Source organism: Bombyx mandarina, chromosome 19 (assembly GCF_030267445.1).
Source record: "Bombyx mandarina strain Sakado chromosome 19, ASM3026744v2".
Lineage (NCBI taxonomy): Eukaryota > Metazoa > Arthropoda > Insecta > Lepidoptera > Bombycidae > Bombyx > Bombyx mandarina.
In genome coordinates this window covers 10,573,081-10,601,020 of record NC_143225.1, presented here as the reverse complement: position 1 = coordinate 10,601,020, position 27,940 = coordinate 10,573,081, and the positions used below count along the sequence as shown (strand labels likewise).

Below are 27,940 nucleotides of genomic sequence, written 5' to 3'. Positions count from 1 at the left end.
ATGAAATAATATAATTAATAAATTTGGCGATCAGAATCAAAAACTATTGAAGATCATATACAATTCTTAAATGATAAGCTGTAATTGTTCTATTCGCAAAATTCAATATATTATAATTCATGCTAAAAAGCACGAGATAGATGACAGATGGTGTACGTACATTTTTTTTAATGCAAAGAACATTCTCGAAATGTCTCATTAAGCAAAATAGATACATTCAAACATAAATATAATACTAATAATAAATTAAAATACTAAAGTGGTTTAAAGCTTGTTCATAATTATTAATGCCAGGAAAAGATTTTCGAAAAATATCCAGTTCAGAAGAATACAAGACTAGTTTAATGATCAAAGCAGCCAATTATAATATCATTTGATAACGGCGCAAGTTTTTGCACGATTTATACTGCCATTTTAATTTTACACTGTGTATTATAATTCAAAATTTACATGTCTTTTATTTTAAATATAACTGGGTTTTTTTTTCTTGTTACATCACGCACTTTGCACGTGTAAGCGCCTACCTATTTCTAGGGCGAACTTGGAGTTTGCTGCGTTTCAATTCGAAGAGTAGAGAGGTCATTCTACAATAAGGCTTCATGTTTTTCGATGAGTGGTTCACGGTCTGATTTCTATGGACGTAGACGTAACAGTAGCAGTACAGAAAAAAAATCCGGTACTGGTGATATATACTTAATTGTCAATTTGTTAGTTTAATAGCGTTACTATATTGACGTACCGAAATCGATACATCACAGATGGTCCCAGACCGGAATCGCTATGAGAAAATTAAAATGAAAAAAAAAAAAACTTTGAGCACCTTTAGAAACGTCAGGGTTATGTTGATAACTTTCATGTTGTAAAAATAAGATAAAGATTGCCTTATTGAGAGTTGGAATTTTATCTAGTTCTGTCAATAGCACTTTTATACTTACAATCTATACTAATACCCATATATAAATCTACAGTGGTTTTTACGGATGCTCCATTATAACTACTGAACCATGCATCCGATTGACTTGAAACTTGGTATCCATGTAGAAAATACATATGCTTAAAGGATAGGCTAATATTTATATGGGTGTTGGACTCCCTACACCAGTTGCGGGGGCGTTAATGATGAGAATCTTTGTGGGGTGACAAATAATAATGTTAATTTTAAATGCCCAGCGAAGCGGACGGGTACAGCTAATAATTATTAAAGACAGTTGATTTCCTTATTCGTATCGAAGAAAATTCGTCCATGACATTTCAAATTAATTTTATTTTTCAATTTCACATTTCATTTCAACCACAATTAGATTTTAGAATATTCTTGATTTTACATTACGTAAATAATTTAGTACCGTCACACGCAACCACCTCTGTCTTCCAGAAAGAATAACAATTATTTCATATAATTACCACATAAGACATATATAAATACTTCATAGTATATCTTCGATATATTATGTACTATGATTTATAAACGGTCACGGTCTTTATCGATTAAGTAACAATCTATTAAGTGTTGATTTCATAATAATGGAGGTTATTAATGGTTAACATCGCAAGATTCTCATTCAAAACCACAATAGTGTGGTACTATTTTATTATTAACTTCGCCACCTCTCTGATGGTTTTGATTGGTATTTTTTTTAAATAGACGTTAGTGGTTTACATTACAATAAACTCATTAATCGCGTGTTTTAATTTTAATATTAAAAGAGTTGAGATGTCTATCGGATCCCGTAACTACTAAGCAACAGCTGGGACTCTAGCTAGACTATTAACCACGCAAATTTTGTTTTTAAAAATAATATTGTAAGCCAAAAAAATTTTTGATCTTTCTACATCGATGAAATATAATGAACTGGAAAGTCAAAATCTTGAAATTACAAAATATGACAGCTTTTTTATATCCTCTTAAAGAAATTTGTAGATTAATAATCTTATTAATAATTAAACTATTTTATTACATACTAATATGTATAAATATATGTATGGGTGTAATAAAATTCGACTCACAAAACAATGTTGTTAAAACATCGACGTTATCGTAATAAATTTAAAAAAAAACAACTTTAATGGCCCCAGATGCTATGTTATTCCAAAATTGTTATCCATAATCACATTATTGGAATAACTATAAAAAAAAATGTAGTTTAAAAATAAATCAGCGCCATTATCCGAACCTGTTTTCGAATCGTAAACTGATTTTTTTAATGTGCATAAAAACATTCGCAATGTATATTATGCTAGATATTAAAATTCAAATGTTCTATTAACTCAATATATCTAATCGAGATTCACCAATAAAATACAAATAGGTTTTTTTAACTACATATAATTAGAACCGTATGGTTTTTTAAACGTACAAAATTAAACCGCTTTTGTATCCATAGTTTAAACTTTTTAATGCTTACAATGAATCGTTAAGATGAATCGTTACGATGAATCGTATCGTATCCAGATGAAATAGTTTTGTTTTGTTGCAGGCGTCTCTGACAAATAGATCTCACGCATTACAATTTCAACTTAGTTCTAATGAAGAATTAAGAAATTAAAACACCTTTTTTTTAAATGATAAGCGTAATTTCATTAACTATTTATTTAAATAATGAAAATTACTTCGACATCTGCATATGATTTTAAAAAACTCTTTAAACATACCCAAAGAATTTATGAGAACCAGTATGGCAATTTCATCATTCAGTTGTGTAATATGAAGCACCACTATTAATTAACATTTTTAATTACCCTACATACATCATAATTTAGCTGTTGCAGCTTACTGATGACATCTTTAACTTAAAAACCTATAAAACACAACAAGTTTCTGTATTTTTATGGTACATCAAACTCGGTTTTTTTTCTTGTAAAATTATTGATGCCTATTGCTCCATTTTCCAAACATAGTTTTCTAATGAAAGGAGGAATGAGGAGGAGGAATGAAAAGGAGGAACTTTTTTCTCCTACGTATTCGCTGGTAACCTAAGGGGCCATTCCAGCTACCCGCGGATGGCGTTACTTACCCGATGGAACCGATGACAGACGTAGTGTAATTCAGAAAAAAAAAGGCGTGTTTAATTTATTTACTTTGCTATAATAAAGACGGGATTAAAATCAGGTTTGCGTGAAGCGATCAACTGTTTTTTTTTTTACCCAAATCGAATAGAAGATCCCAGATGCATGTGCGAATTGAAACAGTGTCATTTATTAAACCAAGGGCTCCCAAACTTATTTTGTCTATACTGCCCATTTTGAGAATAAATTATTTTTAGCGCCCCCATTTCTTCACCTACTTAAGAAACCACTATAGCGAGAGCCAAGTCGGTGTCTAAGGGTCTTCCTAGATGAAATTAAAAAACCGCCTCCCAAGCCTCTACACAACGCCCCCACTTTTTTTCTGGGTCTCTTACCGCCCCCCTTTATACCTGTAGCGCCCACAAGGGGGCGTTATCGCCCACTTTGGGAAGGCTGTATTAAACGTATACAATTTAATTGTAATATGATTTAACCGTGAAACACTTTCGATGTAAAAATACGACATCTCAACAAGAAGAGGAAGATGAAACGTGCGTGGTGAACTTTGTGCGTGTGCATCTAATTATATTTAGCACTTATGTATTTATTTATTTATTTATTACACTTCATGTAAAATTTACATTAGCGGACTTAATGCCTAAAGCATTCTCTATCAGTCAACCAAAGGTAGTGCAGAGTAAAAAGTGGTAGTTGCAATGAAGTTTATATTAAATTACAAATATACATATACATACATACATAAATGTAATAGTTTATACAATATTAAAAGGAATATATTAATAAATTCTCTTAAGAAATAACTTCATCTTAATATGACGATGACGATTCCGCTAACTTATGTTACAGACAACACTCCAGTGATGATTTTAGATTTACCGAGTATAGATTGCCACAAAATCTTATAGTTGTTCAGGACAAAGAAATACCCTTGTTTTTATTAATTAATTTTCTGATTAGTATAGAAAAATCTGTGGCCCGCCTTGAATACGAAATCAAATGCGAATCGATTTTTGAAAGTCATTAAAAAAAACCAGATATTTATTACATTACAATTTATAGAAAACGCAAGATCCGTTTAATATTATACGTGGCTGTTTTAATTACGTCTACAACTATATACGTCTACAATATAAGTGTTTCTCTTAAGAGTAGCTTTATTACGGCCTTATTATACGGCCGTCTGGTGTAGTGGTAAGTGACATGGTCACTAGACAAGGGGGTTGCGGGTTCGAATCCCGCCAAGGGAAGATATTTGTATGATAAATATAAATGTCTTTTCCAGGTTTATGGATGTATATTAAATATATGTATGTGTATAATAAAAATCTTACATTTATTTCCGTCATCTGGTACCTGTAACACAAGTTCTTTACGAACTTATCACGGGACCAGTTAACGTGGCGTGATTGTTAGTAAATATTTATTTATTATTTTATTTAATATTATTTATTATTATTATTTTTATTATTTCTATTATTTAAGAGTAGCTTTATTTAAAATAAAAAATCACAACTTGGATGTTATAAATTATCGTTGGTTGCAAATTTTCCGAGGCTTCAGAAGAACAGGTTTTACATTTTTAAATAAACAGCTACTATTCTTTAAAAGGATTAATTATAATTCGTTAATTAAGACTATGAATCATTAAAATGAAAAACACACTACATAAGATAATAATAATACAAAACAATTTTGCAGGTTTACGTAACGGAAGCCTCGTTATCGTAATATATAAAAAAAGCTCTAGAAAGCGTGAAAAATAAATTTAAATTCTACACACTATCTAATTACACTAATTATAATCTTCATTAAACTGCTTTATTGAGTCTTTCTTTAAATGGTGTTTATTTTGAGCTCCGAATGAATTAATCATATTTTTGCAAATTCATATATGTTTTCCCCTGATAATAAAATGTGCCAAGAAAAGATCAAGATTCATACAAAACACACTTCACACTACAAAACATTTCTATTCACAAATTAATCAATCAAGTCAATATGGTTTTTGAAATTTGAATATCCGTGGATCCCAAAATAATACTTGTCAGTAGATTATGTTTCGTTATGATTTTTTAAATTTTATTATTCACTCGGAAAGGTTAAATGTGTAATCTGTGATTTATTTATAATTAGACCTTGAAGATAAATTAATTATCACTTTTTACACTTGGTCCGTGCACTTGGTTTTATTAATTAATATTAAGGACCAGCATTCATTCATTTGTAAATAACGTAGCCTCTGTAGTCACGTCAATCGTGGAAAGTGTTTGAATTATGTAGGTAAGTTTATCGTCTCTTTTTTTCAACCTAATTGTTCATAATCTAAAGGGCTATTCCAACCTGAGAATTTTCTAGCACTAGCCCTAGCAAAAGCAGGGCTTCACTGAATCTACCATCGGATCGGAATCCCACTAAGAAGATTCGGCGAGAAACTCAGTGGATTGTGGTCTAAGGGCTAGGTAGCACGTAAAACTCATTCCATACAACATGTTTGACGACTATATTTTAGAACTAATCTTGATGTTCCGAGAAAAAGAAAAATAATAATTTTGTACAGACATGCTTCTACGAAACAATACTGTACAAAATGAAACAGAAAATATTTCTATTCGCTAGATTTTCCGTAAATTCGATTTATACATAAGAAACAGCTAGTCTAGAAGCATCTTTCGACTTAAGAAACATGCTAGAATTCTTTCACTTCTTTTTTATTTGACAAAGGTATACATATTATAAACTATTTATTTTGCCTGTGTAGTCAGACGAGCATACGGCCCCACCTGAAGGTGAGTGGTTACTGTCGCTCATAGACGTCAGCAATGCCAGGGACAGAGCCAAGCCACTGCGTACCGCTTAATGCTCCACAAGCCTCGTTTGAAGAAGGACATGTCATAGCGCTCGGGAAACACCACAGAAATAATATCAAGATCTTGATCTTGATTTATTTCTGTGGAAACACCGTCATTCTCTTCATTTATTCAGCTCATTCCAAAGCTGGTACCTGGCAAACTACATATATTATACATACTATACTATATAAACTAGTAAGACCCGGTTCGCTTTGCCAGTCGATCTATGATTTGACTTTAGCACTATCGTTACAAAACTTCAGAGGATCACTCGCTAGGCCAATCTAAAGATTCCATGAAATATCAACAAATTCGATCCAGCCGCTTACAGTATGTAGGAAACATACATAAAACTATCTAATTTTTAAGATTAAAAACACAATACCTATTATGGAAAACACGAACACACATAACTCATTCACGAGTGAATTCTTCCTATTCGTACACTCTTGACAGAGTGGTCGTGGTCATGCATCAGTCGGATCCTGCGATACCGATGCTCTCGCGATGCGACGCCATGTGGCACGATGTTTCGCAGAGTGAGAGCAAACATTTATGTTGGAGTGAGTCACAGATTTTATGAGGTCGGTCCATCGTGTTGGAGATCGTCCGTGAGATCTTTTGCTCTCGACTTTCCCTTGCACCACCAACCGCTCAATGGAGTCCTCATTACGAGTGATGTGTCCGAAGAACTTGAGGATTCGTAATTGGACTGTTGACGAAAGTCTCTCCTTGATGTTGAGCTCTTTCAGGATCGAAATGTTGGTACGGTGCGCGGTCCACGGAATTCTGAGGAGACGTCTCCAACACCACATTTCCAGTGCGTCAATCTTACGACGGTCTTGCATCCTCAGCGTCCACGTCTCAGCCCCATACAGAGAGATTGGAAAGACCAGGCATCAGGCATCTAACCGAACTTTTGTGTTTTTGGTTATTCTGCGGTCTCTCCAAATCTTTGTTAGCCTCTCAACTGAGGATCTTGTCACGGCGCAACGTCTTCGGATCTGATCTTCGCAGCCTCCAGCGTTGGTGATAGTGGAGCCTAGATATACATAGCTATTAACTACCTCGCATCCCGCTATATGTTGGACTTCCGGTTGGTTGATGTTAGCACGATCTACGATCATCATTTTGGTCTTATCACGATTGATCGCAAATCCAAAGTCCAAAATCCAACGCTGTAGTCTCCAGCCGGCGAAGAAGCACCTCGATTTCGTCTCTGGTTGACGCCAAGAGGGTAGTATCATCGGCGTATCTCAAGTTTGATATTTTCCGACCACCAACGGATATTCCTTTATCCCAATCTTCAAGAACTATCCGCATTATATACTCTGTGTATATATTAAATAAAAGAGGAGATAGTATGCAGCCCTGCCTAACGCCTGCCTGTGTGCTGAAGCGTTCGGAGTCAATACTGTCAACACGAACAGCGGCCGTGCCATCTTCGTACAGACGTCTGATGGTGTGTACAAGATGTTGCGGTACACCCATTTCCGTCAGCTTCCACCACTTGACGGTATCAAAAGCCTTTCGGAAATCCACGAAGCACACATATAGGCTAATATTAAATTCTCTGGCCTTTTCTATAATTTGCCGCATTACGAGTAGTTGCTCTGTTGTGTCTCGACCTTTTACAAAACCTGCTTGCTCGGGGGCGATCTCTCGGGACAAGTAACCTTGGAACCTCGTGTTAATTATGTGCAGCATGATTTTACTGGCGTGGGATACGAGAGAAATTATTCTGTAGTTATATCACTTCTTCGTTGATCCCTTTTTGTGAAGTGGAATGAATATCGAATGTGACCAATCGCTCGGCCAAACTCCAGTGACCCAAATTCGACAACAAATGATGTGCAGTATATCCACTCCGATTTCCCCCATGGCTTTTATTGTCTCGATGGAGATTTCATCAAAACCTACAGCCTTATTCCGTTTAAGGTGGTTGATAGCTGCTCGCACCTCGTCTTTTAGAGGCATCGGCTCCAGTTCCGAGGGTTCACTGTAGGTCATTGAGATCTTTGTTGTGGTGTCAGTAAACAGAGACTTGCAATAGTCTTTCCAAGCGCTAACAATCTTTTTGATCTCAGTGACAGTATCTCCAGACGCATTCTCAATAGCTCAAGTCTTTGGCTTAAATTGACGAGTTATAAGTCTGATTTTCATGTGTAAATCTTTTGTTTCAAAATTTTGAGAATGCCTTTCAACCTCTTCACATATTGATTGTAGCGCTGTGTTTCGGTCACGACGGCAGGCAGCCTGTATGGCGGAACTCATGACGTTCAACTCCTGCATTCTGGCACCGCCAGCCTTAAGCTCTCTACGCTTCTCAATTAAGTCCCAGGTCTCGGTAGACATCCAATGCTGCCTTTACTTGGATTTCTTTTTGGGCTGTGATTCGTGCACGACATCTTTTATAAATTGCACGGTAGATTGCCAGAGGTGATCAACGCTCACTTCCTTGCTGCACAGTGAATGAATACAACAAAAATAGATTTGTGATTTAATATAACATTTAGATTTTTTAGCATTTTAAAATTTATGAACGTTTTTATACCATTTTGTAAAATATATCAATTTAAGATTTAAATCATATGTTTTAATGTTTCCACAATCATGAAGACGCATTCTTAAGCTATATTATAATACTTGCTAATAACAACGCTCTGGCGAATTAAATTAATTTCAATTCATAGGTAATAAATAATGTTATAAATTCCAAATACCACATTCTTTATCGCAATAAAATCAAAATGGACGACTCGGAACACTTTATTAGGAGACACCGAGCCGCTGGCTTTTTTTATAACAGACGAAAATACGAATAGGTATATAGTTCTCAAACAATTCTCTTTACACGCTCTAGTTGTTTGAAAGAAATATATGTATATATTAACAATCAACCGCCATCTCTATTATAAATCTCAAACTTAATCTTAATTTTATATATACCTAATGGATTTTATTTTGCGGTCTAATAAAGTATTTATGGCACACTCTATTTTTGAATTCTCAGTTTCTTTAAAAGGTAACTTTTTATTTATTTATTTTTTATTGCTTAGATGGGTGGACGAGCTCGCAGCCCACCTGGTGTTAAGTGGTTACTGGACCCCATAGACATCTACAACGTAAATGCGCCACCCACCTTGAGATATAAGTTCTAAGATCTCAGTATAGTTACAACAGCTGCCCCACCCTTCAAACCGAAACGCATGACTGCTTCATGGCAGAAATAGGCAGGTAATAACTTTACGCAAGCATTGTTTTATAATATAATAGGTAGTATAATATAATAGGTAGGCAGCGGCTTGGCTCTGCCCCTGGCATTGCTGAAGTCCATGGGCGACGGTAACCACTCACCATCAGATGGGCCGTATGCTCGTCGGCCTACAAGGGCAATAAAAAAAAAATTGTATTTGGTACGTCCATTGTGGCCTCCTGGTTTTCTTATTAAGGTCTTTACTTCTGAAGTGTCAAAAAATCACCTTCGAGCAATCTTTAATAAGAAGACTAGATTTGTTTCAATTTCAAGTAATTATTAGGCACGCAAATAAATAAATACAGCCGGTAATTTTAAAAAAGGAATTCTCAAGATAAACAGATCAGGTTAGATAGATTTTGCAAATCGTTATCATTAAATTCCACGCACTGTTTACCGTTTTTGTCGAAGGTTTTGGCGAGTAAATTAACCCACAGATACAGCCCACTGAGTTTCTCGCTGGATCTTCTCAGTCGGTCGCGATTCCGATCCGATGGTAGATTCAGTGCAGCACTGCCTTTGCTAGGGCTAGTGCTAGAAAGTTCTCTCAAGTTGAAATAGCCCTTTAGACTATTAACGATTAGATTGGAAAAAAAGACGATAAACTTACCTACATAATTCAAACAGTAATGCTTACAAGAAACCGTGCCTTTATGTGCATACAAGAAACTTCTCACGGTTAAAACTAATTAGAAAAAAATTTAAACAAATTCTATTTCGGAATGTTTATTACGTGTCATTGAACTTTCAGACAAAAAATGTTTCATACAGCTTATTCGTAGACTTGAAGATTTGACGTTTAATATTTATTAATGACAGTCGTGAACTGACACGACCGGCCTTCTGATTTGATGGATTTTATTTTAAACTAGCTGACCCGGCAGACTTCTTAGTGCCTGAATCGATAAATAAAAGACCTAAACTTTTGTATAAAATAAACTTAAAGCAAACAAAAGGAATCCGTCCGACGGGGGACATCAAAGTAAAAACAAAATTGTTATTTTTATTTAATTCCGAACATTTTCATATTTATCTAACCTTTTAAACCTTCTCTGGACCTCCACAAATAATTCAAGACCAAAATTAGCCAAATCGGTCCAGTCGTTCTCGAGTTTTAGCGAGACTAACGAACAGCAATTTATTTATATATATATAGATTGATGTGCTTCTTCAGATAGTTGCCGTAGCTTAAAAGATAAGACGCACGGTGTACTCGTATCGAGCGATGCACCTATGCGGATGTTCGAATCCCGCTAGCAAATTAACAATTTTTGTACTAACATCCGTACTTAAATCATGTTGGCGAACAACTTCCATGAAGAAATAACAAGATGTCATAAAAATCAACCTATACAATTGAGACAAGTCTCAAAGTGGGTGAGGGCATTCATGTTCTGATATCTATGGATTCAGCAACCATTTAACTCCCGTAACGGTCGTAGGCTGGTAGACACTATTTTATCTGGTGAGCCTTGAATGCCTTACTGGTGGTAGGACCTATTGTGAGTCCGCGCGGGTAGGTACCACCACCCCACCTATTTCTGCCGTGAAGCAGTAATGCGTTTCGGTTTGAAGGGTGGGGCAGCCGTTGTAACCATACTTCAGACCTTAGAACTTATATGTCAAGGCGGGTGGTGCTTTTACGTCGTAGATGTCTATGGGCTCTAGTAACCACTTAACACCAGGTGGGCTTTGAGCTCGCCCAATCCTCTAAGTAATAAAAAAAAATTCAAGAAAAGAACGCATTCAATAGTCATATAATAGTTAATTTTCAAGAAAAAATGTCGGGAATCAAACAAAAGAAAAAATTTATGACATAAAATTAATCTATATCATAAAGTATCCGTGGTTAAGATCGAATTTCGTCCATTGGGCTATCGAACTATACATAATAATATTATGATTCTGATTCTAGTATATCGAATGTATGTGTGATTTTCGTATTTTCTAAAATTCGAGATTAATTATGAATATATTATGTACTAGCAACCCGCCCTCGTTTCGCTTCGGAAACATTTATTTTATTATTGATAACTGAGTTCCGCGATGTTACCCGCGGTTATTGTCGTACCGCGGGTAACGCTGCGGCGCAAAGCTAGTCTAAAAAAAGTAGCCTAAGTTACTCGTTATATCATCGGCTACCTATCAGTGAAAGTCACGTCAAAATGGCCCAGCTGTTCCAGAGATTAGCCGGAACAAACAGACAGACAGACAAAAATTGTAAAAAATGTTATTTTGGTGTATGTACCGTATATACTTATATATTCATATGCATGTAGTAAAAAGTGGTTATTTCAATATTACAAACAGACACTCCAATTTTATTTATACTAGTGGTCCCGCAGTAGTCGAAATTCGACTATAATTATTTGGAATTGTAAGTTTGTACACTATTATGATTGTATTTTATACTTCTATAATCACAAATTTCGCCAAGACTACATTATAAAAATATTAACAAAGACAAACAATATTTAATCTATTCTCAATTTGACAACAGACGTCAAGAACAAAAGTTTGACAATAAATAGTATGCATGCGTGTGTGCGTCAGATACATGGTATGTAGTGTGTGTAATGTTTTCTTTATTGATTTAATGTATCTATATGCATTATTTAAAAAAAATATTAGCATTGTGCACTTCTTCTCTATATTTTCTATAAGTGTGGAAAATTACATACTCCTCCGTCCGCGCAATTTTCGTAAAAAGGGATGCAAAGGTTTTGCTTCACGTATTAATATATAGATGTATAGATTATAAATAAATTACGTTTTATATACATTACAATTAGTTCAGTAATGTGTTTTTCGATGTAGCTCGATAATTGAGATCGACAATGCGTTTCCAATGAATGAAATCAATGATCATGATCCGCGACTCGAATAGGAAATGCGTCGTGGCCTTTGTGAACGGTGTCATGCAACGGGTCGCCATGTGTGTGCGCGTATCAACTTTGTCATCTATAAGAACACATATAACTGTACTTTTATTTGAAATAGATTCTTTACCACACACAGAAAAGTATTGAAAAAGAAAGACCATTATTTTTGTAAACAAAATTCACATAATATCTAACAGAACTTTTCTTATCATTTATATAGAGCATAACGATATGTGAAGTACATCTACAAAACAGTTAGGGATATTATAATTATTATGTTAATATTTTTTTAAATTAAATATAAATATATTTACTAACAATCACGCCACGTTAACTGGTCCCGTGATAAGTTCGTAAAGAACTTGTGTTACAGGTACCAGATAACGGATATAAATGTAAGATTTTTATTATACACATACATATATTTAATATACATCCATAACCCTGGAAAAGACATTTATATTTATCATACAAATATCTTCCTTGGCGGGATTCGAACCCGCGACCCCCTTGTGTAGTGACCATGTCACTTACCACTACACCAGACGGCCGTTAATTGCTTTCATTATATTTGTTTAATAAGGAAAAAATTAATAAATGATTATTTGTTATAATATTATTTTATTCTTATCATGCATCAATGTTGTCAAACTATAAAATTGTGATCTAATAAGGAAGCATCCAGCATTACCTATTTGGAAAAAAAAATCTGATGCTAAAAATTCTGCCTTTGCCCGACAAAGGGTTTTTTTTATATTATTATCTTATATATTTTATAATCTTTACAAAGAAACCTAGCAAGCACGAATGAAGAATTGATTTTCTATACTAATATTATAAAGAGGAAAGATTTGTTTGTTTGTTTGTTTCGAATAGGCTCCGAAACTACTGGACCGATTTAAAAAATTATTTTTCCATTAGAAGCCGATATTGTCCCTGATGAACATAGGCTACTTTTAAAAAAAAAAAAAATATTTTATTTTTTTGGTTTCATCTTTGTTTTAATGTTTCCGAAGCGAAGCGAGGGCGGGTCGCTAGTGTGAAAATAAAAGGCAAACCTAAATTTAGGCAAACACCCAATCCCCAGTTCCTTACATAAGTAATTAATTTCCTAATTTATGTAGGCGTGACCCAGGTTGTTGGGTGAGTGGGTGAATTGGTGGGTACGGTGCAGTCAACGCAAAACCACCATATTTATTAATTCGGAGAGTGAAACTGACGTAAAAATGCAAATGAAACTTACTTTAATTTGAATACTTTGCTTCAAGATAGACAGTCGTTTTAAATATTAAGCGTATTATCCATGGACAGAGACATTGGAGTTGCGCCGTCTGTGATAGCATATTAGACAATGAACTCATCTGCAAGCATAATATCTAGATATTAACACGTGAAGCAAAAACTTTGTACCCCTTTTTACGAAAATTGCGCCGAGGGAGGAGTATGAAACTTCTCACACTTATAGAGAATATAGAGAAGGAGTGAACAATGCTAATATTTTTTTCAAATAATGCATAAAAGATACTTTAAATCAATAAAGAAAACAGTACACACACTACGTACCATGTAAGTATTTGACGCACACACGCATGCATACTATTTATTGTCAAACTTTTGTTCTTGACGTCTGTTGTCAAATTGAGATTAAATATTGTTTGTCTTTGTTAATATTTTTTATAGTGTAGTCTTGGCGAAATTTGTGATTATAGAAGTATAAAATACAATCATAATAGTGTACAAACTTACAATTCCAATTCATTATAGTCGAATTTCGACTACTGCGGGACCTCTAGTTCTAAATAAAACGTATATATTCTTGGCCACTAATTCTATTGAGTTCAACATGTAGATCTAAATAAAACAAACAGGATAAATGGAACAAAAAAAAAACGACAACAAATAGGCGTCATTGTCGACGCACAGTCACCTGCCACAACATGGAATAGGAAGTGAAGCTATTTGGAATGCGATTACAATTCCCATCACGTTTCGAACGAAACTGTATTTCACACGAATACATATGACGTGCTTCGTTTGTTTTTGTTCTAATAAATTGTTAATTTTTTTTTGTACAGATCGGAATTTTCTGTGGTAACATCATAAGAAGCGATTTTTTTTCGTATTATTCCGTTGTGTAATGATACTAAAACATTCGTTGGCTCAAGGTTCGCTGAATAGTGGATATGACGAAATTTGTACAAAAAAATAATAATTAAAAGCTTATAGTCTATGATCAAGACCGAGTTCAAATTGCTTGTTAAATTTCATCATCAAATATATTGAACGCAAAACATAATGTCATAGTCGTACCATAAAGCGGCAAGGATAATGAATGGTTTTCAAAATCATTATCGCATAAATTTTTATTACTATCGATTTTCAAAGGTGAAACAAAAATAGAGAGAAGCCGAAAAATCGAGAGCTATAGGTACGTATTAAATAAATGCGAGAACATGGTAATGTCTATGAGCTATGGTAATTACTTTACATCACTAAAAATATAATTGTGAAATCATTAAAATTAATTAGGTAATCATTTTAAAAACTTTTAAATAGATTTTACCATAATCACCGAAATTTCAAAACTTAGACTCATTTTTGGGTTACATTTTCGCATTTTTTGCGATTATAATTTGGATAAAATAAAACTGACAATTTCCAAAGTTTTTCCATTTCACATAACACTAAAGCTCATCGTTATTATTAAACAAAAAACAAAACAGAAATCGGTTGACGAAACAGAGCAAAAAAGTTTTTAAGTTGTCTGTTTTATGTTTGTATGTGTGTTTGTTTGTGTCTATTTACGAGGATACGTGGATTTGAGAAAGTCAAACTCAATTTGGCATTGATTCGAATACAATCGACAATCAAACTGCGTTCTGACTGCAATGCATCTCGCACGGGTAACCGCGAAAGTTTATTCAGAAATATCATCGCTGAATAAACAAAGGACTCAATTAATTTTATTTTTCAACAAATCTTTATATTAATGCGTGAAGCAAAAACTTTGTATCCCTTTTTACGAAAATTGCGCGGACGGAGGAGTATGAAATTTTCCACACTTATAGAAAATATAGAGAAGAAGTGCACAATGCTAATATTTTTTTTAAATAATGCATAAAAGATACATTAAATCAATAAAGAAAACATTATACACACTACATACCATGTATTTGACGCACACACGCATGCATACTATTTATTGTCAAACTTTTGTTCTTGACGTCTGTTGTCAAATTCAGAATAGATTAAATATTGTTTGTCTTTGTTAATTTTTTATAGTGTAGTCTTGGCGAAATTTGTGATTATAGAAGTATAAAATACAATCATAATAGTGTCCAAACTTACAATTCCAAATAATTATAGTCGAATTTCGACTACTGCGGGACCTCTAGTTTTTTGAAATCCCTCATCTGTGATGTACGAAAGTAGTTTGAACAAAGCTGGAACTCAAATTCGACACTAATTTAGAACAATTTTAATCGATAAAACTAAATGAAGTAGCCGAAATCGAGAAGGAAACGAACAATATAATTATGTAAATAATTAATTATAGATAAATATTTACAATAAAATTGAAATTAATCTGACAAATCTGAATTTTAAATTGGTCACCGTTAATGTCAGATATTACAATACAGAAATTAACTGGGAAGTAAAGTTATTTGATGAAGGACGTAAAACATTCATAAATGTTTATGTAACCAGTTTTCGTGAAAACTTCGCAAATGCAGATAAAAATAATCTATTTAACACTAAACATACCATACTGGATCAAATGACCCATTTTGGATTTTTGCAATGAAAATGCACGTATCATCTTATTGATTTCGCACAATTGACTTCATGACTTCTTCTTACCAATTAATCTACAGTTATTATACTATTTTTTGTTTTTGTTTAGTTCTGTTTAATTCGAGTAATACATGTCGTATACCGCTATCTACCCGCTATGGTAGAAATAGGTACCAGTAAGTGTTGGTATGATTAGTGTTGAACCAGAAAGAGATAATCGTTTCACATAAGAAGCGCGTTTCAAGAATCAAAATATAGTATTATATTTACTAACTAAACGGCTTTTATGAGTATTATTACAAAAAAAATATATTGTCGCATTGAATTTTTTATAGAAACAAAAAGATACGTTGCAAACGAATCTAAAAAAAACATATTCTTCTTTTTCTCCACCTTATCCCACTAGGTGGGGTCGTAATTCACACACTCCATCCATGTCTTCTTCGGTCAACCTCTTCCCCCTCTACCTTGCACTACCATTTCCATACATTTCCTAGTCACATGCATCTTCTCTCTACGCACCACATGTCCATACCACGCTAACCGTCCGCTCCTTAATTTGTTGCTTACCGGGGCCACTTTCACACTTCCTCTGATATACTCATTCTTTATCTTGTCCATTCTTGTCACTCCACACATCCATCTCAACATTCGCATCTCTGCCGCATGCAATCTAAGAAAAACATATTATATTTAATAAAACATCCGACCTTGTTTTATTCAAACTTAACATTGACACGAACACAATCAACTGTAAAAAACAAAAACAGATTTAAAGATAAGTCCCGGTCTCAAATATATTAACACACAATTTGTTTTTTTTTATTTTATTTATATTTTAAGTTCAATGCTCTAATCTCACACTAATGTTTGGTTCTACCAAATGATTTTCGGAAATAACTCCATTAAGAAAACCATTACACGTAATGTACTTTTTATCTTATTCATAGAAAAAAACGGTTCATTGACGACGCCCTTTGTCTTTGACCCCATAAAATTTATAAAACCGAAAGTGTTGGACACGCTTTACGAACGAACTTGAAATATATTATATTAGTAGTTCTTTTTTTTTTCCTGCCTATGCTGATAGCCTTGAGAGGCTACTTCAGCTTCACCCTAACGTGTGTAGGTGAGCTCACGGGGCTCAAACCGGAGAGTTGCTAACACTGACCCTAGCAAGAGCAGTGCTTCGCAGAATCTACCACCGGATCGGAAACGCGACCCACCGAGAAGATCCGGCGAGAAACTCAGTGAGCTTATTAGTAGTATAGATGGGTAAACAACACCGTAGTTAACAAACCACTGCGCTGATCCACAATTATACTTTTATTCAGAAATAGTTTTACACTTTACACGGTCTTTCCTGAGTGCATGTCTTTGATATGTCCTTCTTCAAACTAGATTTAGAAAAGTCCCGACCAGAGACTCAGCAATCCTACTGGTAATGTCGATTTTCATAATCATGGATAAAAGCACATCATCAAGTCAACCCTTCGGATTTTGAAGGCAACAAATAAACGTAGAACGTCAATGGCCTACCTTGAGATAGTGTCTGCTGAGATACCATGAGGTCGCAGCATCATTATATTGCGGAAAATATACAAAAAACAAGCAACTGTCAAATTGCCTATACTGGAGTAAAACGCTTTATCACCATTATAAGATGGGAATTAGGGAGCGAGTTCTCAAAACAGACAAATGAGAAGATATTAATTACAATATATGGATGAGATGGGAATGTCAACGGATAAATAGTTGGACATACTCAATATTGTTCAAGCCCCCTAATGTAATTTTTCCATTACTATTCTTTCTCGAACATATATTATAATTTTCTAACTGAGTGTTTTTTGGAGATGGTTAATTCAGTAATTAATGAAATAGCATGAATTGAAAACTAAATGCTATGACTAAATTAAGTTACAAACACAATTATTAAATATACGGAACCATCCACAACAAATAAACGAACTGGATGTACACTTCATGCTAAATATCAATTTTAAAATTTATGTAATTTAGTTTTGAGGCAAAATTTGTTGGAAATAATTTAAATATGCAAATACCTTCATATAATATGTATAAATTCTAAATAATCGTAACGAACAAAGAAACAGGAAAAATGGTGATGCAATCTGCGTTTTATTGCATTCCAATCAAACCTGTCCATATGTTTAGATTGAAGATTATGTAAATCACTCAATCTACCCTCTACAACAAGTCTCACTTTTATCTTTTTGCCTTTGCAAAGAATCGATAACTATAATAAAGAAGAAAAAAGTTCAAAGGTTTTTAAAAAAAATCTCTCCATATTTTAAATAGTACTAGAGGTCCCGCAGTTGTCGAAATTCGACTATAATTAATTGGAATTGTAAGTTTGTACACTATTATGATTGTATTTTATACTTCTATAATCACAAATTTCGCCAAGACTACACGATAAAAAATATTAACAAAGGCAAACAATATTTAATCTATTCTTAATTTGACAGCAGACGCCAAAAACAAAAGTTTGACACTATATAGTATGCATGCGTGTGTGCGTCAAATACATGGTATGTAGTTGTGTAAGTTTTTCTTTATTAATTTAATGTATCTTTTATGTATTATTTTAAAAAAATATTAGCATTGTGCACTTCTTCTCTATATTCTCTATAAGTGTGGAAAATTTCACACTCCTCCGTCCGCGCAATTATCGTAAAAAGGGATACAAAGTATTTCCTTCACGTATTAATATATAGATGCTTTCGTAGTATCTGTCTTCCCCTCACACATCAACAAATTTGACGAATACACTACATTTGAAAAGTGCGGAATGAAAAGAAAACAGCATTGATTGACCCGCAGTCATAATACAGCTTGATGTGATTGGAAGTGTTCTATTTTAATTCAAACTGATTGCCCGAGAAGTGTTCAATACAATTATCTTAAACGACCGCGACTGATATTACGGATCCTCCCGATCCATTAACGGTGGTTTTTGGTACCACAAGCATCGGTCACCGTCCTCGTCGAACCCGTCGCTTGCGACGAAGGGCTCGACGAGTGAATTAACCCATAGGCACAGCCCACTGAGTTTCTCGCCGGATCTTCTCAGTGGGTTGCGTTTCCGATCCGGTGGTAGATTCTACGAAGCACTGCTCTTGCTAGGGCCAGTGTTAGCAACACTTCCGGTTTGAACCTACAAGTTAAGGTGAAGCTGAAATAGCCTCTCAAGGCTATCAGCATAGCTAGGGAAAAAAACTTCTCTTGCTAGGGCCAGTGTTAGCAACACTCCCGGTTTGAGCCTTGTGAGCTCACCTACACATCAAGGAAAAGCTGAAATAGCCTCTCAAGGCTATCAGCATAGGTAGGGAAAAAAAAGATCGCGACGGGGCAATGCAAAGCCGTCGTCGCCCGAAACATGTCTTTTCGGATCCCCCTGAATCACTCTCGGTGCTTTTAAGACCCTCAAGAACCGGTCACTGTCCACGCCGAACCCGTCGACTACAACGAACAGTAAGTAAGAGTTGGTGCAATAGATCAATCGAATCTTATAAGACTTGTGCATATACATTAATGATTGAGATAACGTCTTTAAATATACTCGTTTATTGAACTATGTTCGCTGCTCTTGTGACCTTATTTGCGGTCACCGCAGTATCTCAATCAATATTTTCTATCAAATGTATCAAAATTATAACTATCAGACTTATTATAAAGTACATTTTTACACGATAAATAGTGATTATTTATGTAATGCATAAATCTTATTTCAGTTTTCAACGATCTAGAAAATGTAATTGTCGTAGAGTCAGAGAAAGACGGATATTTTACTAACACTGCTCTCCGGATAACGCAGCGACGTTACCACCAGATATAAAGATAGCTGACACCCAATACAAGGTCGGTAGACTCTATAGTGCAAAATATCACCCCGGAGCTCCGAGCAAAGTTGTTTTTTTATACCAGCATAGGCTGTGGCCCCTGTCCATCTGGTATTAAGCCTATTTTTATTTACCTACCTAGAAAAAATGGAATAGAAAACGAATAAGAAGCCACAGAGCACGTTAACTTTGTTTTTAATGAAACTGGAGAATTTTAATAACGACTAGTTGACCCGACAGACTTCGTAGTGCCTCAATCGATATATAAAAGACCTAAACTTTTGTATAAAATAATCTTAAAACAAACAAACGGAATCCGTCCGACGGGGGACACATCAAAGGGAAAACAAAATTGTTATTTTTATTTAATTCCGAGCATTTTCATATTTAACTACCTTTTAAACCTTCTCTGGACTTCCACAAATAATTCAAGACCAAAATTAGGCAAATCGGTACAGCCGTTCTTGAGTTTTAGCGAGACTAACGAACAGCAATTCATTTATATATACACATAAAGATAACAGCATCGTTCTTAGGTTTAAGGTGCATAATTTTAAAAATAAATGAAGTAAATTGAAAAAAATACTTAAATCTATAATCTCGATTATGCTTTACATTCCTTTATCAAAAAAAATGATGCTTGCTACCTAACAAATAGATTTAATCAATAGTCTGTCTATATTACTCACTTTTCAAGGCTTTTCCTTCTGGCGTGCACCTTTGAGCATTTATCAAACAATCAACATAGTTTCTGACAAGTCTTTTATTTCTAAATATATCGTCAACGTCTAAATAATCGTATCTTTCGTCGTATTTCGGCATACTCATCATTGCGTTGATGTCCTGTCCCACCACAACAAACACACAGGCATACAAAAAAATCACAGCACGCATTTCGAATTAAAAAAAAAGAGAATCTAAATTATAAAATCACATCACAAATTATGCTTATTGTGGCACTGGAGAACTCCCGCGCAATTTTAAAATTAGAACGTCATTCGTGCGCGCGAATCGAGTTTGCGTTTAGTTATGGAGGGCGCGCGGCTACGCGCTTGTTTTTAAGGTTATTAGCGTTGGCTCACGATCAAATCGAGATGCTTTCTTTAGTGCAGCCTCGTTGCAGCGAATACTCTAAGACTGGTTTTATCAAGGGAGCCTTGAGAACAAATCGGTAGTTTGTACAACAAAGAGGTCTCTATACTCTTGACATAGCTGTTTTTTTTTAAAGAAAGTTAACGGATCGTGTGTACCTTATTAGGACTTGTGAATGAAAACTGTTATTATGTACAGTTAGTTATCGACATTTTCGAAACATTTTAGTACGTATGTAATAATAATGCAGCATAGTTACTTCATCACGTCAATATATATGACACAAATTAGCTCATCATCATCATCATCAGCCCACAATTGTCCATTGCTAGACATAAATCTTTATTTACACAACTGAACCCCCGTTATCTGTTCTCTTCATCCATTCCTTGTCAGCCATTCTTCTTAGATTATCGCTCCAACCAGCCGGAAGGTACACTACTCGAGAAGAATCCGTTTGCTCCAACTATCATTGGTTTTACGACATATAAGACCTAGCTAGCAACTTTAGTTTGCCGACTCTTTCGAGCTATGTCGATAACTTAGTTCTCTATCGAATAACCTCATTCCTGACAATAAATTACCGGCTGTATGATAAATCATAAATACTTCAAACATATACGTAATTTGCATATTTTAACAATAATTATTGTAAACAATAGATGGGCCCAAATGAAATTCGAAAAGTTACACACGTATCATTAAGATATGCCAGAGTTGCATCTTGTCAAATCGGTTAAATTAAGAAAAGATTTGAAGTCACGGAAGAACCATTGTTCGCCAGCAACGGCTCGGAACGTTTCTGTAACTCATACGCAAATTACGGAGTCACAGGGGAGTTAGAGTGCGACATCAAAGACTTTAAAAGTACAAACGATTTTCTCTCATCAAAATATAACTACAACGTAATTCTTCTTCTTCTCCATCGCTCCCTCATTACTGAGGATCGTGACTCCGTTTCAGCTTGTCGATTGCCTGCCTCCATTGGTTCCGATCAGTTGCCTGGTGTAATGCAGCGCTAAGTGGTCCGCTGGTTTGCTCGGAGATCTGGTCGGACCAACGTTTGGGGCTACGGCCTCTAGGAACACGCTATTATATCACATATAAAATTGTTAAACACGACTATCTACAAAACTGACTTATGTAAGAGCTGAGATTTAGAACGAATGTTTCAAGTGGGAGGCGGCATTAACATGGTTAATGTCTGCCACCGTGATAAATAATAATTTCTACGCTATTATTTAACGGGTACTTACCATGGTCCCCCTATGGTCTTAACATGTAAAGATTTCCCGATATTTCGGCTGTTACAAGCGCTATTATCGCGGGTAGGATGCGGGTAGGATTAGGAGTTAGACAGATTGGTTTCCTGTCGGGAAGTCGCCGGGAGCTCATAAAATAGAAAAATCGTAGGAATAACCCTTTAAATAATAATATTATTACATTATTTTTTATGTTGAATAGTTTGGGAAGATGCTACCTTTACTTCATGATCTTCAAACTGAGAATATTGTGGAGTATTGCTCTGAAATGAATGAAAAAATATAGACGAACGTAAAATAGTTTATTTCACTTTCAATAAGAAATATTAAGGATTCATCAGAAGTTCTGATAGGTTCATCTTTCTTTAACGACAATAGCATATTGTTTTCCTTTCTGAATTAACTAGAAATTAATAAAATTAGAAAACAGCATTTAAAGCCCTTAATAAACTATAAGATTCAATAAAATATTTATCCATACCGCAGTGAAAACGTGCCACATTACATTATAGAATGCAATAATCGATTACTTCAAAGAATTTTACGGTAAAATTTGTTTACATTGGAAAACACTTGAAATTTAGTTAAATTTTACTGTGGTTTATTTGAAATATTATTCTAATTTTGCTACATAATATACAAATTTGTAATAGATAAAGTATGTAATAACCAAGACGAAGTCGGTTTGTTGTTGGCACCTTTTTCTCGAAACAAGAGACAAATAAATGACTCATAACTATATGCTAAGACAGAAAACATTGTACCAAAATACAATTTATTTATAACTTTAATTCGAACGAAAGAACGTGTTACACGGAGTACCGAATAAAATAGTAACTTAACAACTATGAGCTCCAGTACAAAAAAAAACCTCTTGAAATAATTCTAGAGATACAATATTTAAAAAAAAATTAATAAACACGTCTTATTAAAGATAAGCTAACGGTTCATTTGCAAACTTTTTGTGTCCATCATGATATAATTTGCCTAATTTGCCAAAAAAGTTCTTAATTACCGCTTAGCACAGCTGTAACTGGCTGAACTATGTTGTGGCGCAAGTATAAAAAAATATTATAATATAATATAAAAAGAGGTTCGCAGAGTTACTTCCGCACTACAGTTTACGATGAAGATTATTATGGCTGTATTAATAAACATGATCTAGTGTAGCCTAGGAGCAGTTACAAATGTAATTTATTGTTAAATTTAATTATAAATATAAAAAAAATATAAATTATAGATATATTATTATTATATTTATAATTATAGACTCTCTGTAATACCCAAAGGTACATTATTTATTAGAAGTAGGGATAACTTTATGTATTTCTGTAATTACATTACGTCGTCAGTAAAGTTTATCTTTCAACAGGATTGAATTAAATCCGCGACATGTAAGTACGTAATTTTTTTATAAACACGTAACGGTCGGTCTGATTTGTGCTAATACAGCTGTCAATAATATTAATGTGTGCTGCCGATGTGACGTGTTGAATATGTATTCATTTTTAAAATGTAATTTATGATAACTGTATTATATTGGTTATTATAAATCGTTCAGCAGTAACTGGTTATTTAACCATTCTTACTTTTAAAATAAATATTTATAGGTTGTTTTTTTTTTTTGCGGTGTTTTTTTTTGCTTTCACGTTTTTTTTTTATTGCTTAGTTGGGTGGACGAGCTCACAGCCCACCCGGTGTCAAGTGGTTACTGGAGCCCATAGACATCCACAACGCAAATGCGCCACCCACCTTGAGATACAAGTTCTGAGGTCTCAAGTATAGTTGCAACGGCTGCCCCACCCTTCAAACCGAAACGCATTACTGCTTCACGGCAGAAACAGGCAGGGTGGTGGTACCCACCCGCGCGGACTTACAAGAGGTCCTACTACCAGTCACGTTTTTAGGTTTCAAGTTTACACGCTGTTTATTCAATTACTAGGATCGATGTTTCTGGCGCGTGCATCGTACGAAACTATTTTATATCATTCAACGATAGTCGTGGAAGCGCGACCGCGATTCAGTCTTTGCCTTAATAAGACCTAAATAATCCCACCTCGTGTTGTTGTACCCCGCATTTCATATCGAGGCCGTACGGTCACCGTCCTCGTCGAACCCGTCGCTCGCGACGAAGGGCTCGACGAGTGAATTAGCCCATAGACACTGAGTTTTTCGTCGAAACTCTCTTTTCAGTGGGTCGCGTTTTCGATCCGGTGGTAGATTCTGCGAAGCGCTGCTCTTGCTAGGGCCAGTGCTATCAACACACCGGGCTTGAGCTCCGTGAGCTCCTACACGTCAAGGAGAAGCTGATATTGCCTCTCAAGGCTATCAGCATGGGTTGGTCGTACATCATGATTGGGTGAATAGCGGAGGCGGAGGTGTTAACGCGCCTAGTTGGGAGTGGGATGCTCAAAGTAGTATTCGGAGGGCGACCCCTTTTGTAGAGCACCGCTGTGCTTTTCGTGGGGTTGATGTCGATGTGCCACTTCCAGAACCACTGTCCCATGGTGGTAGCTGCGGTCTGGAGTCGCCGATACAATAACGACTTCTTCCTACACGAGTTGTAGATAGCCGTGTCATCGGTGAAGAGCGCCAGATGGGTCTCCAGAGACCAGGGTATATCATTGATATACAAACTGAACAGTAACGGAGAGAGAGCGGAGCCTTGCGGGACTCCGGCTGTAACGTGACGGGGGCGGGAGCGCGTTCCTTCAACTCGATATCGGAATGCTGCCTGACGGCAAACATACCACGGATGGTTATAAGTACCTACCATAGCATAGTGCATTATTAGTTTGTGAGTGAATGTGTTATTATAAATCTTTACAAATATATTAGTTTTCTTTATTACCAAAAATTAATAATTAAACATTAAAAATTTATCTAAGTGTAAAGCTACTTATAAATAGAAAATCTAAATTATTTATATAATATAAATATTGATAATTACATAAATTATATATCTAAATTCTTTAACAAATTAACTGTAATAATAAATAAACGAAATATCGTTCATTGATATTATCTAGTATATCGTGATAAAAACTAAAATTAGTACGAATATTTCTGTCATGCTCTGTGCAAATACGAAATTCCATTCTCTAGAAAGTGGCCGTTTCGGTAGCTCGTTTACAATATTATTTATCACCGAGCTGCTAGTCTAGCCTACTTGAAGCTACCGATTAAGTTATTTTTAACGAAATGTCCCAGAAAATTAATGTGGTCTGTAGTGGTATTTCATATTGCCTATCCCTATTTAATATATAATGGACGTGTGAGAGGTGATTATGATCGTGATGATTTGGTATGAAACGCAAATATACACTATAGCTGTACCCGTCCGCTTCGCTGGACATTTAAAATTGACATTACTATTTCTCACCCCCACAAATATTCTCATCATTAACGCCCCCGCAACTGGTGTAAGGAATCCAACACTCATATAAATATTAGCCTATCCATTAAGTACATGTATTTTCTACATGGATACCAAGTTTCAAGTCAATCGGATGCATGGTTCAGTAGTTATAACGGAACATCCGTAAAACCACTGTACATTTATATATTAGTATAGACTACATTTTTTTTTCAATACTGGTCTGGTTATACATGTACCATGAATAGAAAGTCTAAATTCCTCACAAGACCAGTTTACTGACTTAGCAAAATTCGGAAATGCGAAGCTGCATTACGATTAACGTACCAAATCAATTCGCCGAGATACAAATGCTAAAACGATGTTGTTAATTAGGTGAGAAATCAGTATTTTTATTGCTTTGATTGGTAAACCACCCATCGGATGTTGACTCGTCACCGTAGTCCTTATACACCGCAATCTACCGACACCGATCTTGACACATTGAGTATAACAGTCGCGCCATCATTGAAACCGGAACATTTGATGGCTTCGATGCAGAAATAAATAGGACAGTGATACCCGTACAGACTTAAAATATACCCTACCAACATAAAATGTCGATGAGCGATGAGAGTACCCTAACATAGTGCTCAGAGGACGATATTGCTTACTCTCCAGTAAAACTCTTAGCCGCCTTTACGACATTAACGAGAAGAGAATTAACGAAGAGATGGGATGGAGCTTTTTGTTCCCTACTACTATTCACTGGTAATCTAAGGGGCTATTCCAAATACGCCCGGACGGGTAGGTGAGCTCACGGGCTCATCCTGAGAGAATTTGCTAACACCTAGTCCTAGCAAGAGCTGTGATTCGCAGAGTCTACCACCGGATCAGAGTCGCGACCCACTGAGAAGTTCCAGTGAGAAACTCAGTGGGCTAGAAACTGAAGTTATTTTAGACAATACACAACAAGAACTACATTTATTTAATTGTATTTAGATAAGGAAGCTATTTCAAACATTTCCTCAAAATTCTATCACACATTATTAGTAACCAATGCAGTGTCATCCTTGTCGATACTGATTTAGATCATTCAAGTATGACAAACACTCGAGTGCTTTGAATACAAATCGGTTAGCAAGATGTCTGCCCTAACAGCGCTTAGTAATCTAAAGCCATTAAGCATTAAGTGTGAAAACTGTGTAATTCAACAAAAGTCAACAAGAAGAGAATGCCTATAGAAATATATTTTTCCAAAGAATAACTTCATAACCTCAAACTGTAATTTTTTTAATTTCTTTAATAGTTATATTATCATTACATTATTATTATTGATATTAGTATAATGATAATATTAATATATTATAATATAATGTAACTATATATGTTTTTCAAATCGGTAAATACATCGCCGTTAATTAGATTTTCTTTGATGATTCTTTTCTGAGCGAATAAGATCGCCCATTGTACTTTTTGCATTTAATGTATTACATTTCTTTTGATAATCTTTACCATGGTTTAAAATTAAACATACCGTATTATACATATACACAACCAGAATGAAAACTAAAGATAAATCGTCCTAAAATTAAGATTACTGATAATAATTTACGAATAATGTCAAGGTTAATAACCATTTATTTGAGAAGAGCCTCCGAAAGCTAACGACCCAAAGACCGCCACATAGTTTAAATTAACCATTAATCTTTGAGTTTGTGAGCTGTGACAATCAAACATACTGACGGATTAAATACGATAACAATTACATTGGCTTAGCAATTGATTAAACCTCTTTATAAATTACTATTTTTTCCGTAAAAATTGTATTTTTTTTAATTGCTTAAATGAGTGGACGAACTCACAGCCCACCTGGTGTTAAGTGGTTACTGGAGCCCATAGACATTCACAACGTAAATGCGCCACCCACCTTGAGATATGTTCTAAGGTCTCAACTAACTATAACTATACAGTTATAACGGCTGCTCCACCCTTCAAACCGAAACGCATTACTGCTTTACGGCAGAAATAGGCAGGGTGGTGGTACCCACCCGCGCGGACTCACAATAGATCCTACCACCAGTAATACAGTAAATATACAGTAAATATAACTCACTGAGTTTCTCGCCTGATCTTCTTAGTGGGTCGCGATTCCGATCCGGTGGTAGATTCTGAGAAGCACTGCTCTTGCTAGGTTGAGCCCGTGAGCTCACCTACCCGTCCGGACGTAGCTGGCATAGCCTTTTAGGCTCTCAGAGAATAGGTAGGGAAAAAATATATAAATATCTCACAAGAAACGTTATAATTATGATCTATAAAAGGTCATGACTCATAATATAGCATTTCATTGTGGCATGGGCGCAATGTATTTTGCGATGTTAAAAATCCTTAGATATTTTGCAATAACAATAATAATTACAATGTTTACCAAGACTGTCCGAGAGTATAATGGTTTTAAAGGATTGTTTATTTTCGAGATAAGAATTGAAACGCTCAGCAAATTAAGCTAAAGTAGTTTATGGGGAATGTAAATATTATTAGTTATTATTATATTAT

General features: G+C 35.0%; 1 protein-coding gene across 1 annotated transcript in view; it reads right to left on the bottom strand.

Annotated features, from left to right (window-relative positions):
• CSP9 (chemosensory protein 9) overlaps positions 1 to 20,726 on the bottom strand; it is a 48,679-nt gene extending 27,953 nt beyond the window's left edge. The window contains exon 1 of the mRNA XM_028170130.2: positions 20,365 to 20,726. Within this exon, the coding sequence (XP_028025931.2) occupies positions 20,365 to 20,569 (205 nt within the window). The 5' untranslated portion in view covers positions 20,570 to 20,726. The remainder of the gene's footprint in view (positions 1 to 20,364) is intronic.
• Between the last annotated feature and the right edge of the window lie 7,214 nt (positions 20,727 to 27,940).